Below are 16,758 nucleotides of genomic sequence, written 5' to 3' on the forward strand. Positions count from 1 at the left end.
AAACCCTTCACATGAAAGGTTGTTTGTTGTTTTACTTTTCATAATCACAAATATAACCTATTGGCTTACATTTGTTATTACTTTTTTGTGATGATTTTAGTGGCAGTTAATGGTAAATAGTGAGTTTGTTTGATGGTTTTTGTTTTGACCAAACTAGATCATTCATTATAAACTCATATATATATATATATATATATATATATATATATATATATATATATATATATATATATATATATATATATATGTGTGTGTGTGTGTGTGTGTGTGTGTGTGTGTGTGTGTCTTTTTTTACCAGGTTAGTCCCACTAGGCTATTTGCCTTTTTTTAGGTGAGACCTAATGTGGTATTTGTACCACTAGGGGAAATTTGGCCATGGCATAGAGGAACTTCTCCATCTCTTTTCAATAGGTGCTCTGGGATCTTTTACATTCACCTGAGCTACCACTAACTGAAGCAGATGGGGCCTCAGTTTAGTGTCTCTTTTGAAGGATGGCACACTCAGGAGTGCAGCACCCCCGTATGCTGCACTGCAGTTTCAGTAATCAGACTATTTGGTGTGAGATTATTAATGGTCAGAGCCATGACCTCAAGCTCAATGCCAAAAAGTGCAGTGTCATCCCCTTTGGTAAAAACTATGTACCCATGAACTACCACATAGGTAGCAATCTACTTAACACCGAATGTGTGATAAGAGACCTTGGGACCCAGGTGGACAGTAATCTTTCCTTTGATAGTCGCATCGCCACAGTAGACAGGAAGTCCTTCTACGTGGCACACCTCATCATAAAAGGGTTCTCATACAGGAAAAAAGAGGTCATTGTTCCCCTCTACTCGACACTCATTAGACCCATTATAGAGTACAATGCCCCTTTTGGAATGTACCTCACAAGACATCTGCAGCAGCTGGAAAGGCCACAGAAGTACCTCACAAAGAGGATTACTGGCCTCAAACAAATGCCCTACAATGACCGTCTCAAAAAACTCCAGCTTTACTCCATAACATATTGCCTACTCCGAGGTGATCTCTGCCTATCATATAAAGCTATGTCAAACCCAGAGCTGTTGGACATGCTACACCTAAAGAAATCCCAATCCCTCTGAGCTACACACTCTAGGGACCTAAACCTTGTCACCACAATAAACAGGACATGCTGGAGGGATAGATTCCTGTCCCAGAGACTTCCCATACTCTGGAACAGGCTACCCATCTATGTCAAGCAAAGTTGTTCATTAGCACTCTTCAAGAAAAATCTTGATGAGTGGATGGGAACGCCGGGGATCACTTCTGTGTCTCTGCTCGACAGTGGCATAGGAACATAACTTTCTTAGGTGGCTTAAGTCAGGGAACCTTGTTGGCTAGGCTTACGTAGGCCCTTGGGCCGATAGCCTTGTACCTACCTATGAACCTATGAGGATAGAACCTATAGCTTTCTGCATCAAAGGTGAGTGTGCTACCTGCTGCTCCAGTTACACTGCATCTATATAAAACTATTGTTGCTCTAAATGTCACTTTATTAGCGGTATTGTTAATATTCATAATACTTTGTTATTGATAACTCTATGTGCTATGCTTTGTATGTACTTACGAGCATTATTGTTAAGGTAGAATGCTGAAAGAGTAGATGGAAGTAATCTATAAAAGTTATCAACAGCAGAGCTAAGAATGTTCAGTTCAGTCATTTAGCCTGGTTCCTTCGCGGCTGATCTGTACTCTTTCTAGAAAGATCCCTCTACTCAACAGCTGATTTACCAGTATAGCAGTTTGAGTGTTTACACATGTATAACAGTAGCATCAGTCACTAGGGGGCAGTGTCTGCAGCAACTTAACTTACCGTATGCTACTGCAGAAAAAGCAAACTCATTCTAAAAACTGATAAAATGCTTCTGAATAAAAGATCAATAATTTTGATAAAATATATATATGGTATATATATCTATATATCTATCTATATATATATATATATATATATATATATATATATCTATATATATATATATATATATGGTTCTACCTGACTTCGTCGACAGCGCAGAAGACCGACAGCGGAATTGAGCTCCAGAAGATCGAAACGAAGAAGACCGAATCGCGGGTTGCAGAACATCGACAATGCAGAAGACCGACACGACGGATGACAACACCAACGCCGAGGATGCCGACATGGGGAAAGGCTGTGTGAGTATGCGGTAGTGACGGACGTTAGGGTCGCAGGTAAGTGTGGAGATTGACGGTCTGTGGGGATAGGGGTGGGTTAAGTGAGTTAGGGTTAGGGGTGCGATAGGGGGTTAAGTGAGTTAGGGTTAGGGAGGATAGGGGGTTAAGTGAGTTAGGGTTAGGGGCTAGGGGTGGGTTAAGTGAGTTAGGGTTAGGTTAAGTGAGTTAGGGTTAGGCGGGTAGGTAAGTGTGCGATAGTGACGGACCTTAGGGTTAGGTAAGGTTTAGTGTGGGCTTGTAAGGATTTTGGTGTGCTTGTGTTGTGTGTGTGGTTTGTGGAATGGGGATGTGTTTTGTTTTAATAATTGTTATTGGTGTGTGCAGTGTATGGGGTTTCGTGTTTGTGTACCGTCGGTTATTTTGTCGGTTATGTGTGGTTTCGTGTTTATGGACTGTCGAATATGTGGTGTCGGTGATGTGGTTGTCGGTGTTGTGTGGTTTCGCTATGTCAGGTAGAACCATATATATATATATATATATATATATATATATGTGTGTGTGTGTGTGTGTGTGTGTGTGTATATATATATATATATATATATATATATATATATATATATTTATATCTATATCTATATATATGTGTGTGTGTGTGTATATATATATATATAAATATATATATATATATATATATATATATATATATATATATACATATATACATATATATATACACATGTATCTTATATATTTTATATATATATATATATATATATATATAATTTTATATATATTATATATCTTCATATATATTTCATTAAAACGACTTTCAGGTAATGATATTTTCATAAAAAAAATAAAATAAAATAATTGCATGTTATTTTTTGCATGAATCTGTTTCTCTGATAAAATGTAAAATTGTGTTTTTCTTTTTATTTCACACTGATTTAGTGCTGTCTTTAGTGCTTACTATTTAAAGAAATATGCATGATATAAGGTTCTAACTTCCTGATCCTATCTTTCCAGCTGCTAAACCAGTCCAGTGTCAAACAGAGTGACTATTCAGCTGCATTTAAACCTTGCAACAAAGACAAGAACAGAAGCATGTCGATTATTCCTGGTAAGACTCTCACAATTTCAGTTTTCTGTTACAAAACATTGTAAATTAGTTAATTAACTGTAAATATTCAAAAGATGACATAGCATTTACTAAACAGAAAAGTGATATAACATTAAAACATGGCAGTGACACCATAAATGTGATAAAATGTTTCAGCTGCACTCTTAAAGTGCATTGGTCATGATGTTCTTCGTGCTTCACTGTTGCAGTCATTACATTTCGGTTATCTGCTTGCAGGTAACCCTCAGTCGGCCTGATTAACAATTTCTTGGGTCCTGCATCGGTTGCTGTCCCTTCTTCCATGACGTCAGGTGGTCAGGGGTATAAAACATGAAGCCAACGCCATTACATCAGTCTTTCTTGCCGTGAGGTGCCCAAAGCAGAAACAGTTTGTAAGTGCCGGTTGGCCGACTCCTGAAATTTTCGTTTTCGAGTTTCAGAACCAAAGTCTTCAACTAAAGCTAAGTACCCCGTTGGGGAAACTTTTTCTTGCTCCTTACCGATGTCAGTAAAAGTTAATAATTGCATTACTTGTGGAAAGCAAATACCTCATAAAGATTTTAATTCGTACTGTATTCCTTGCCTCAGCCCTGACCATGACGTACCTTGCTGTCGGATTTGTGCTTTATTTAATCAGCGCACTATCCATCATCGGTATATTTTCGCCTCTAAATATTTCGGTTCTTGGTTTAATTATCCAGAAATGTCGTCGGTTAGCCATCCGACTACAGGGATTCTGAAAAAATGCAAACATAAAGACAGAGACAGGCCGCTGAGATCCAAAACTGCCGATAATGCTTCTCCTAAGCCAGTCGCCAGTTCGCCGGTACTCAGTGAGGTGCTTTTGCAGCCCCTGATACGCGCTACTTCTGATTCGCAGGCCTTTACTGAGACCCATTCGGAGTCTGGTACACCACGAGATGCTTCAACTATGGAACCTGTGGATGTCTCTACCTTAGATGGGTCCAGAGCCGATGTGCAGGCACTGGCTTCTGAGGGTGTATTCAGGACTATGGACTTGCATATTAAACCGACACCTCCTTCTTTACTTAGGCCTAAATCTCGAACCATGCCTAAAAAACTGATGCCCAGGTCACATGCTCAGGCCTCTATGCCTAAAAAAAAATGATAAGAATGGCTGAAGATCTAATAACTCTAATCAGGGATAGCCAACCCCCCCCCCCCCCTTCTAAGAGGCCTAGGACTGAAGTTGATTATGAATCTTCTGACCAGGATTCTGTTTTTTCTGATTCTGATGAACTGGATTTGCCCTTATCTTCTTATGAAGATTCTGATGCAGAGGACTCCATTCCCTCTGCTTCCCCTCCTGAAGATTTTTCTTTTGGGGAAACCTTACATACTGTAATGGAGCATTTCAACTGGGAAAGCCAGGATTTGTCTGATTCAAAAAAGAGACTTAGGGATTTCCTTCTCCTACCTCAGCATAGGCCTTTAGCTATTCCTCCTGTACTAGACATTGTGGATGATGCTTTTTTGGAATCTAGTTTGGCCTCTGATTCCTTGCCTCCTGCTCCCAGAAAACCTGACAGATACTACAGGGTCCATGAGTCCCACAAGTTCCTTTTTAAAAATCCTATTCTAGATCCAGAGACTATTTCACTGGGGCCCAAGGGCATTAAGGCTTTTACTGCTAAATCTCCTACCCCTTCTGATAGAGACTCCAGGGCGCTGGATAGATGGGGTAAGAAGGTTTACACTTCTGCAACCTTGGCCATTAGGGCTTTAAACTGCCAGTTTCAAATGTTAAAGTATCAGCAACGTGTTATTGGACTGCTTAAACAGAAAATGATGTTGATTCCTGACTGTGTGGAAAATAAAAAAATACAGGATTTAATGCATTCTGCTGAACAAGTTGGAAAACATACTTTGCAATGTAGTTTTGATTCATTAGAGGCCTCTTGCAGGGCTGCTGTTACAGGGTCTGTGCTCAGAAGGCATGCTTGGCTTAAGGAGCAATCTTTGCCTGATCATGTTAAAGCTAAATTGTTGGATGCTCCCTTAAATCAGGACCGCCTGTTTGGCAACAAGGTTGAGGAAGTTCTTAAAAAGATGGAAGATAAAGCTAAATCTATGCAAACTGTTAATATTTCTTACAAGTTCAGCCTCCTAGATTTAGTAGGCACTGGCCCTCTAACAATTAGCCCTTTCCAGCCCCTTCCAGGTCTTCTCAAGCCAAACCCAGACACAGCAAAAACCCCAGGTTTCAGTCCCAGGGGACACACAGGACTAAGCAGTGGGGGGCCTCCACTTCCAAATATGGGAATAATAAGACTCTCCCCTATGGTAAACTGTCTCAATGACTTCCTTTTAAAATTTCCAAGCACTTATCAACTGACTGCCCCTTTGGGGGGCAAGATTGCTCTTCCTGCAAAGAATTGAGAAGTCATTACCCAGGACAAATGGGTTTTAAATATAGTGTCCCAGGTATACAGATTTCACTTCCACGCATTGCCAACACCAAGCGGGTGGTCAGACCAACCCCCAAATCAGTGAGCAGAGGCCCAAAAACAAGTACTTTCTCTCTTAAACATGGGGGCTATTCAACTGGTACCAGAAGAGGAAAAGGGACAAGGTTTCTACTCAAGACTTTTCCTGATACCCAGAAAAGACAATTCATGGCGTCCTGTCCTGGACCTGCCTACTCTAAACACTTTTTTGGAGATTCCAAAATTCAAGATGCTAACTTTTCACCAATTACTGCCTATGCTAGGCAAAGATGCCTGGTTGGCAACACTAGATTTAAAAGAAGCATACCTGCACATCCCAATCAGGGAATCTTGCAGAAGATACCTATGCTTCAGGCTACACTCACTATCAGTTCTCTGCACTGACCTTTGGCTTATCTACTCGACTCAGGGTATTCACAAAGTACGTAGCTCCAGTTATTGCATTTTGCAGGCAAAGAAATTTTCAAATATACCCATGCCTGGACGATTGTCTAATTCAGGCAGAAAGCCAGGACATACTTTTGAATCATCTGGCCTTTGTAAAAAGGGTTCTAACTTGTCTGGGGTACACCATAAACAAAAATAAATCACACCAGGTACCCTGTCAACAAATTATATTCCTGGGAGCAAACTTGAATACAACTTCCCAGATGGCTTACCTCACACCAGAGAAACAAATTCATTTGACAACCTACTTCAAACAAGTGGCCACAAAAAAACTGCTATCTGAAAGACAAATACTGCAGGCCTTGTGGTTCATGGCCTCCTGCATTCTTCTAATTACATATGCAAGACTGCATTTGAGGAAACTACAGTGGTATCTAAAAAGCCTATGGTGTCAACCTTCTCAGGATCTAGAAGCAATGATTCCTATCATACCTTGCCTACACCTAGAGTTCCTTTGGTAGGCAGAGGCCTGCCACCAAAACAATGGACTACCTTTCACACCACCCCCTGCTGCCCAAACCCTAACAACAGATGCATCAGACTACATGGGGGGCTCACCTGGCAGGGAAGTGCATTCAGTGCAAATGGAACCCAAGTCAAATGCACCTGCATATCAATCAGAAAGAAATGTTAGCTGTACAGAATGCTCTGACAGCCTTTAAGGACCACATTCTTCCAGGACAACTAATGGTAAAGACGGACAACACCACTGTTATGTGGTACATAAACAAGCAGGGGGATACACATTCTTACCCCCTCTGCAGACTAGCCATGGCATTGTGGAACACAGCCTTGAGCAACCAAGTGCACCTACAAGCTCAAGTCCTGCCAGGAAAATTAAATACACTGGCAGATGGACTAAGCAGAAACCTCATGGACCCACACGAGTGGAAACTGGAACCAAGGCTTTTCAACATGTTGACAAGCAAATGGGGGAGCCCAGATATAGTTCTGTTTGCCTCTCCCCAGAACTACTAATTTGACAAATTTTGCTCAAGGACTCCCCACAAACAAGCCTGGAAAGTGGATGCTCTGTCCTTCAGCTGGAAAAACCTATCAGTCTATACCTTCCTCCCTCTGCCTCTGCTCTCCAAAGTACTACTAAAAATCAAACAGGACAAACCAAGGATGATGTTGATTGCTCCAGACTGGCTGCACTAACACTGGTACCCCCTCCTGCGCAACGTGTCATGGTTATCCCCATGGCACCTGCCTCAGTCTCCTTCCCTATTGTCTCAGCAGGAGAACCAAATTCTGCACCCTCAGTTTCTAACACTGAACCTTGAAGCCTGGCTAATTACATAATCTCTCCTTTACCATCCCTCAGTAAACCTGTGATGGATATCATTTTAGAGCCAAGGAGGCCTAGTACTAGAAAATCTTATGCTGAAAAATAGAAAAGATTCTGTGCCTGGAACCAATCTCAAGGGATGAGCACCACAGCACCTAATTTACCTCAGATTTTACAATACTTAACTGAGATGCTTCACAAGGGCCTGTCTTTTTCCTCCATTAAAATCCACACCTCAGCCATTTCAGCTCATAACAGCACAGAACTTCCCCTCTTCTCTCATCCACTGCTCAAGCAGATGTTCTTCATGTTTCACTGTTGCAGTCATTACATTTGGGTAATCTGCTGGCAGGTTGCCCTCAGTCGGCCTGAATATCAAAGTGTTGGGTCCTGCGTCAGTTGCTGTCTCCTCTTCCATGACATCAGGTCGTCAGGGGTATAAAACATGCAGTCGATGGCATTTTCTTTAGTCTTTCTTGCCACGCGGTGCCCGAAGCAGAAGCAGAAGCAGTTCGCAAGTGCCGGTCGGCTGACTCCTGAAATTTTTGCATTAGAGTTTCAGAACCAAAGTCTTCAATTAAGCTAAGTACCTCACTGGGGAAACTTTTTCTTGCTCCTTACCGATGTCAGTAAAAGTTAATAATTGCATTACTTGTGGGAAGCAAATACCTCATAAGGATTTTCATTTGTACTGTATTCCTTGTTTAGACCGAGATCATAACGTGCCTTGCTGTCAGTTTTGTGCTAGATTTAACCAATGCACTATTAAGCGTCGGTATATCTTTGCTTCAAAATATTTTGGAAACAGATTTAATTACCCTGAAATGTCATCGGATAGCAATCAGACTACCAGAATTCACAAAAAACGCAAAGAAAAGGACAGAGACAGTCTGTCGAGGTCCAAAACAGATGACTAAGCTTCTCCTAAGCCAGTCGCAAGTTCGCCGGTACTCAGTGAGGTGCTTTCACAGCCCCTAATACCCGCTACTTTCTAGTCACAGGCCTCTACCGAGACCCACGTGGAGTCCGGCATGCCGCGAGATTCTCAAAGTATTGGACCCGCGGATATCTCTCCCTCGGATGGGTCCGTAGCTGCTGAGCAGGCACCGGCTTCTGAGGGTGTTTTCAGGACTCAGCATTTTTATATAAAACCAACACCAGCTTCAAAAACAAAGACAAAAGCACCTTCTAAGGCTAAAAAACCAAAGCATGAGCCACGTGCTCAGGCCTCTATGCCCAAAAAACAGATGATCAAAATGGCTGAAGACTTAATTACCTTGATCAAGGGTTCCCAACCCCCCCCCCCCCCCCGATAAGAGGCCTAGGCAAGACACTGATTATGAATCTTCAGATCAGGTTTCTATTTCTTCTGATTCCTCTTCTGATCAAGAATTTTCTATACCACCCTATGAGGATTCAGATGCAGAGAAATCCATCCCATCTGCATCTCCTCCTGAAGATTATTCTTTTGGACAAACCTTGCATACTTTGAGGGAACATTTTCATTGGGAGAGTCAGGATTTCTCAGAATCAAAAAAGAGGCTTAGGGATTTCCTTCTTCCTCCTCAACATAGGCCTTTAGCCATACCTCCTGTATTAGACATTGTTGATGATGTGTTTTTGGAATCAAGCATGGCTCCAGATTCCCTACCTCCGGCTCCTAGTAAGCCAGACAGATACTACAGGGTTCCTGATTCCCACAAATTTTTATTCAGAAATCCTGCTGTTGACCCTGAAACTATCTCACAGGGTCCCAAAGGTGTAAAGGCTTCAACAGCTAAGAATCCTACCCCCTCTGATAGAGATTCCAGGGTACTGGATAGATGGGGAAAGAAGGTTTATACGTCTGCAACCTTGGCAATTAGGGCCTTAAACTGCCAGTTTCATATGCTTAAATACCAACAGCATGTTATGGGATTATTGAAACAGAAAATGATGTTGATTTCTGAATGTGTGGAAAATGAAGAATTACAGGAATTATTGCATGCAGCAGAACTGGTTGAAAAGCATACTTTGCAATGTGGTTTTGATTCCTTGGAGGCCTCCTGCAGGCCGCAGTTACTGGATCTGTGATTAGAAGGCATGCCTGGCTCAAGGAGCAAAATCTGCCTGATCATGTTAAAGCTAAATTGTTGGATGCACCTTTACAGCATGATACTCTGTTTGGTAATAAGGCAGCAGAGGTTTTAAAGAAAATGGAAGACAATGCTAAGTCTATGCAAACTGTAAAAGACTTCTTACAAGTGCAGCAACCAAGATTTAGTAGACACTGGCCTACAAAAAATTGATCCTTTCCTGTGTCTGACAGAGCCTTACTGGGCAAATCCAGGCACTCTAGATACCAATCACAGGGTTCTTACAGGTCAAAGCAATGGGGTGCCTCTACCTCCAAATCTGGGGGAAACAAAGCACAACCCTACAGTAAACAGTCTCAATGACTTCCCTCTGCCATCACCAAGCACTTATCTTTTGGCAGGCCACTTAGGGGGAAAATTAACACTTCATGCTCAAAATTGGCAGTTAATAACCCAGGACAAGAGGGTATTAAACATAGTATCCCAGGGATACAGATTTCATTTCCATACCTTGCCAATTCCAAACGGTTGGCCAGATCTGCCACAAAATCAATAGGCAGAGGCACAGAAACAAGTTACGTCCCTCATGGATATGGGGGCTATTCAACCAGTACCAGAACAGGAAAAAGGGCAAGGGTTTTACTCAAGACTGTACCTGGTACCCCAAAAAGACAATGTCTGGTGCCCAATACTGGATTTATCAATTCTGAACACATTCTTGGACATCCTAAAATTCAAAATGCTGACTTTGCAATACCTTCTGCTTATGCTGGGCAAGAATGCTTGGCTAGTGACTCTAGACTTAAAAGAGGCATACCTGCATATCCCAATAAGGGAATCATGCAGAAGATACCTCCGCTTCAAGGCTGGTTTTATGCATTACCAATTCTCTGCACTGCCCTTTGGCTTATCTACTGTGCCCAGGGTCTTTACAAAGTGCCTGGCACCAGTAATTGCATTTTGCAGACAAAGAAGCATACAAATCTATCCTTACTTGGACGACTGTCTCATTCAAGCAGAAAGCAAGGACATTCTTCTTCAACATTTGGCATTTGTAAAAATGCTTCTAACATCCCTAGGGTACATAATAAATGAAAAGAAATCACAACTGGTACCCTCTCAAAAGATTACATTCCTGGGTGCAAGCTTGAATACAACTGCCCAGATGGCTTACCTTACGCCAGACAAACAAAGGCAACTGACTATTTACTTCAAACAGATGGCAACAAAAATCCAGTTATCTGCAAAACAAATTCTGCAGGTTTTGGGGTTCATGGCATCCTGCATTCTACTAATTCCATATGCAAGAGTGCATATGAGGAAACTACAGTGGTATCTAAAAAGTTTATGGAGTCAGCATTGTCACAGTCTGGAAACAATGATTCCTCTCATTCCCTGCTTACAACAGGAGTTTCTTTGGTGGGCAGAAACATGTCACCAGAACATGGGATGGTCTTTCACTCTACCTCCTGCCACCCAAACCCTACCTACAGATGCATCAGACTATGCTTGGGGGGCCTACTTGGCGGGGAGATGCGTTCAGGGCATATGGAGCCCAAAACAAATGCATCTGCAAATCAACCAGAAAGAGATGTTAGCTGTTCAGAATGCCCTGATAGCCTTCAAGGACTTACTTCATCCAGGACAACTACTGATAAAGACAGACAACACCACGGTTATGTGGTACATAAACAAGCAGGGGGCTACACATTCCTACCCCCTTTGCAGACTAGCCATGGTATTGTGGGACACAGCCTTGACTTACCAAGTACATCTTCAAGCTCAGTTTCTGCCAGGAAAACAAAATACTCTGGCAGGCAATCTAAGCAGAAATTTTATGGACCCTCACGAGTGGAAACTGGATCCACAAGTCTTTAGCATGATAACAGAGAAATGGGGGAGTCCGGACATAGATCTATTTGCCTCTCCCCAGAATTATCAACTGGACAAATTCTGCACAAGGACTTATCACAGACAAACATGGAAAGTGGATGCTCTATCCTTCAGTTGGAAAAACCCATCAGTCTACACCTTTCCTCTTCTGCCTCTTCTTCCCAAGGTCTTATTGAAGATCAGACAGGAAAAACCAAACATGATCCTAATTGCCCCAGACTGGCCTCGCCAGCACTGGTACCCATTTCTAAGGAATATGTCTCAACTCCCTCCTTGGTACTTGCCTCAAATACCTCATCTACTGTCTCAACAGAGCAATCAAATTCTGCACAATCAGCTCCAAACTCTGAACCTACCAGCATAGCTGATCATGTAATTATTCAAACAACATCTCTCAGTAAATCTGTGATGGATGTAATTTTGGAAGCCAGAAGGCCTAGTACTAGAAAATCTTATGCAGATAAATGGAAGAGATTCTATGCTTGGAACCAGGCACAAGGGACAGACACAGCAAAGCCAAATATTCCTCAGATTTTACAATACTTGACTGAGATGCTTGACAAGGTCCTATCTTTTTCATCAATAAAAATCCATGCCTCTGCCATCTCGGCTCATTACAACACAGAGCCTCCCATCTTTTCTCATCCTCTGCTAAAACAGTATCTTAGATGGACCAAAAATTTAAGGCCTCCCAGAAGATCACCAACTCCTGCATGGGACCTCAATTTTGTGTTGGAAAAGCTCACCCTGCCTCCATTTGAACCATCAGCTACTGCAGATATAACATTTATCTTGGAAAACAGCTCTCCTTCTGGCAATCACTTCAGCAAGAAGGGTTTCAGAACTACAGGCCCTCATGGCTGTGGAGCCTTTTATTACATTTTACCTGGACAGGGTGTCCCTCAGGACTAATCCTTCCTTTATGTCTAAGGTGGTATCCAGTGTGGCTTTTAACCAAACTATTCACCTGCCAACTTTTTACCCAAATCCGCAGAACAAGGGGGAGTGGATTCTGCATTCCTTGGACGTACACAGACAACTAAGATTCTACTTAAACAGGACCAAATCTTTAAGAATGTCTGAGCAGCTACTGGTGGCATTTGCTGCAGGATCAGAGGGGAAGGCTATTTCAAAGCAGACTATTTCAAAGGGGATAAGCCACTGCATTCGTTTCTGCTATTTGCATCATGGTAAACTGGTGCCCAAGGGAATCAGGTCACATTCCACCAGGGCTGCATCTACCTCAGCTGTTTTTCTCAGAAGGGTGCCAACCAAAGACATTCTAGAAGCTGTTACTTGGAGCTCTGTTCATACTTTTACAAAGCATTATCATTTACCTCTCTTCTCTAAGTCCAGGGCAGGCTTTGCCACTGCATTTCTGCAGGGCCTTATAGCCGCTCCTAATGCTATTTAGTTCCTGCCTCCCATCCATAGCTTTGGGATTCTACCCAAATGTAATGACTGCAACAGTGAAACACGAAGAACATAATACAGTTGTGTACACTTACCATAAATGTAGATGTTCGAGTGTATTCACTGTTGCAGTCTGGGTTACCCACCCGCCATCCCCCTTTTTCCTAGAACTTCTCTTTCCTTCACTATATTCTACAGCCTTTGTGGTGTATTTGCTTTTAGATGAAGGTAAAGTTTATGCTGTTACAATTGCATTTACACATTTTTTTGCTCCCCATTTGGGTGGAAACTAACATCTGGGGCAAGAAAAACTAAAGAAAATGGCATCAGCTGCATGTTTTATACCCCTGATGACCTGACGTCATGGAAGAGGAGACAGCAACTGATGCAGGACCCAAGACTTTGATATTCAGGCCGACTGAGGGCAACCTGCCAGCAGATTACCCAAATGTAATGACTGCAACAGTGAATACACTCGAACATCTACATTTATTGTAAGTGTACACAACTGTACTTTCCTCAGAGGGGCCAAAAATTTAAGACCATCCAGGAGAGCTCCAACCCCAGCCTGGGACCTTAACTTTGTACCTTCTTTTGAGCCAGCTGCACTGCAGACTTAAAATTTCTTTCTTGAAAACAGCTTTCCTTTTAGCAATCACTTCAGCTAGAAGGGTATCTGAATTACAGGCCCTTATGGCAGTGGAGCCTTTCATCATCTTTCATGTGGACAGGGTGTCCCTAAGAACCAACCCATCCTTCATGCCCAAGTTGTTATCCAGTGTGGCTCTTAATCAGTCCATTCATTTGCCAGCCTTCTTTCCCAATCTACAGAACAAAGGGGAACAGATACTGCATTCCTTAAATGTGCACAGACAACTTAGATTCCACTCAGACAGGACTAAACCTCAAAGGATATCTAAACAACTGCTGGTGGCATTTGCTGCAGGGGCAGAGGGCAAGGCTATTTCAAAGCAAATCATTTCTAAATGGATAGGCCATTGCATTCATTTCAGCTATAAGCACCATGGAAAACCTATCCTCCAGGGGATCAGACCTCACTCCACCAGGGCTGCATCTACCTCTACAGCCTTTCTCAGCGGTGTCCCTACCAGGGACATCCTAGAAGCTGCTACCTGGAGTTCTGTACATACTTTCACCAAACATTATCATTTGTCAATGTTCTCTAAATCCAGAGCTGGCTTTGCCACTGCAGTCTTGCAGGGCCTTATAGCTGGCCATAATGCTATCTAAATTCCTCCTCCCATCCTTAGCTTTGGGAATCTACCCAAATGTAATGACTGCAACAGTGAAACACGAAGAACATAGTACAGTTGTGTACACTTACCATAAATGTAGATGTTCGAGTGTATTCACTGTTGCAGTCCTGGTTACCCTCCCTCCAGCCCCCTAGCTTCTTTTGGCTATACCTCTACTTTCCTTTACTGTGCTTAAAAGCCTTTTTGGTGTATTTGCTTTTTTGTTGGAGGTATATCATTGTACTTTTATATTTAATTGCTTCCCATTAGGGGGGCATCTGACATTTGGGGCAAGAAAAACTGATGTAATGGCGTCAGCTGCATGCTTTATACCCCTGATGACCTGACATCATGGAAGAAGAGACAGCAACTGATGCAGGACCTAAGACTTTGTTAATCAGGCTGACTGAGGGTTACCTGCAAGCAGATAACCCAAATGTAATGACTGCAACAATGAATACACTTGAACATCTACATTTAAGGTAAGTGTACACAACTGTACTTTCTGAAGTATGTATGTATGTATGTATGTATGTATGTATGTATTTATTTATTTATTGATAAATTTGTTTTTTGGGGTAGAGCATTGATGCCATTGGACTAAGCCCAGAATCTGAACACACAACAAGTGGAAACATAAAAATAGTCTTTATAATAAAAGAGCACACTAAAAAGAAAGGAATATTTAACATATAATAGAAAAAATGATTTCAGGCAGTAGTCAACAGAAACCGCTATGTACAATATTTATATCAGTTATTGTGGCAACATGTTAGAAGTTAGAGAAGAGATGCTATACTGAAAATAATAGGCGGTATGCATTCGAGTTTAGGAAATGATAGGCGGTATTCTTCAGAGTTTAGGAAGTGACAGGCAGTATACATCAGAGTTTAGGAAGTGATAGGCTGTATGCATCAGGGTTTAGGAAGTGATAGGCTGTATGCATCAGAGTTTAGGAAGTGATAGGCTGTATGCATCAGAGTTTAGGAAGTGATAGGCTGTATGCATCAGAGTTTAGGAAGTGATAGGCTGTATGCATCAGAGTTTAGGAAGACTAGGTTAAGTGACCTGAAGCAGAGCATTTATAAACAGCTTGTGCTGTGAAAGAAGAAAGAGATAGAGAGGTCTCTAAGATTTGAGGGAAGATCATTCCAGAACTTCGGTCCAAGGGTAGAAAGGGAGTGGAAAACTGAAGTCTGGTTTTAGGTGCTTGCAGAAGAGGTCCTTAGTAACTTTGAGATACATGGTTATATGATGGAGGCTGTCTACATAAACTAGAGGAAAGAGAAGTGCAGGAGTTTCCTTTCTAGTTCTGGAAAAGTAGGGATCCAAGGAGTAAATTTGCTCATTGCTGAACCGGCATCCAGTTGGCTTTCTCTAGTGTAAGGCAGTCGTATTCATACTTTGGGGAAGGGGTAATGAAGTGGCAGATGGAGGTGGAGATTGTTTAAATGGTGGTAGAGTTAATTTTGGAGGCAGATAAAACATGAAGTAGACAGTACTCAAAATCCCCCAGAAAATTCCATTTGCCAATAATGTTTCGTGCTGAGCGGGAGAGGAGAGATGAGATTTTGTTGGTGCAGAAAAGTATGTTGTTTTACAATTAATTTCATTCCAAGTTATATTCCTCATGTTAAGGCAGCAAATGATTTTGAAAAGTAAATGTTGTTTTTCATTGTTTATTCAGATATTCTGTATAACTACACCTATAAAATGATATTATCATGGGTAGTGGGCAATGATTTGCATGCAACTGCACAGCACTCTGGGTAAACAAAGTAAAGAACCTCTTTAGAAGAGCAGTTTCTTACTTACATTGTGATTTCAGTACTGCATTATCTCACTTTTACATTTTCAGTGTAAGGCCTATCATCCACAAGGCATTATTGACAACTTGTTTATGCCAAGAACCTCCTACTGATTCACTTAGTATTAAAATACAGTTAGAACCTCCTACTGATTCGCTTAGTATTGAAAATACAGTAAGAACCTCCTACTGATTCACTTAGAATTAAAATACAGTAAGAACCTCCTACTGATTCACTTAGTATTAAAATACAGTAGGCTATGCATGAATTTAAGCAATGAAACATGTGGGCTCAGTCTTTCATGATTTCATGGTAGGGATTTTCACTTACAATACATTTTCAGTAGGCTGTCCTTATCAACAAAAATAAAACATAAAAATAATCTACTTTTTGCATCCAAAACTTTACCATTTGGTATTATACATGGTAAGCAGGTTATATCTGACTTCAGGGGTTTATTATACTTGGGTCAGAATGTGACCAATACAGTTTAAATAAAAATAATTTTTGTGGTGTTAAAAATTTAGTCACAAAATTATTAAAATATAAGTTGAAACTGAGCAGATCAATATGTTGCTATTTACAAGGTAATGACCCAGAAAAGATGAAAGAAAGCTCTTAGAAGAAGAAGGAGTACTTTGATGACAAAAAACTGTTGCTGTAAACTTTTAGTTATTTTTGCTATTATTTTGGAAATAACAAGGGGAAAAAACAGAGCATGTTTAGTTGTGTGTTTAGTTGTTATATGTATTTTTTATATTACAGAACAGACTAAATCACTATATTGCTTTGATTCTGTATGAACATGCCAAGTCACATGAGGAGGTGACAG

General features: G+C 41.3%; 1 protein-coding gene across 1 annotated transcript in view; it reads left to right on the forward strand.

Annotated features, from left to right (window-relative positions):
* Window positions 1–16,758, forward strand: part of PTPRZ1 (protein tyrosine phosphatase receptor type Z1) — a 1,642,174-nt gene that overhangs the window by 1,464,351 nt on the left and 161,065 nt on the right. Inside the window, exon 25 of the mRNA XM_044088744.1 lies at window positions 3,182–3,275. Coding sequence (XP_043944679.1) covers window positions 3,182–3,275 — 94 coding nt within the window. The remainder of the gene's footprint in view (window positions 1–3,181; window positions 3,276–16,758) is intronic.

Source organism: Protopterus annectens, chromosome 11.part0 (genome assembly GCF_019279795.1).
Source record: "Protopterus annectens isolate FY-2018-M chromosome 11.part0, PAN1.0, whole genome shotgun sequence".
NCBI lineage: Eukaryota > Metazoa > Chordata > Ceratodontiformes > Protopteridae > Protopterus > Protopterus annectens.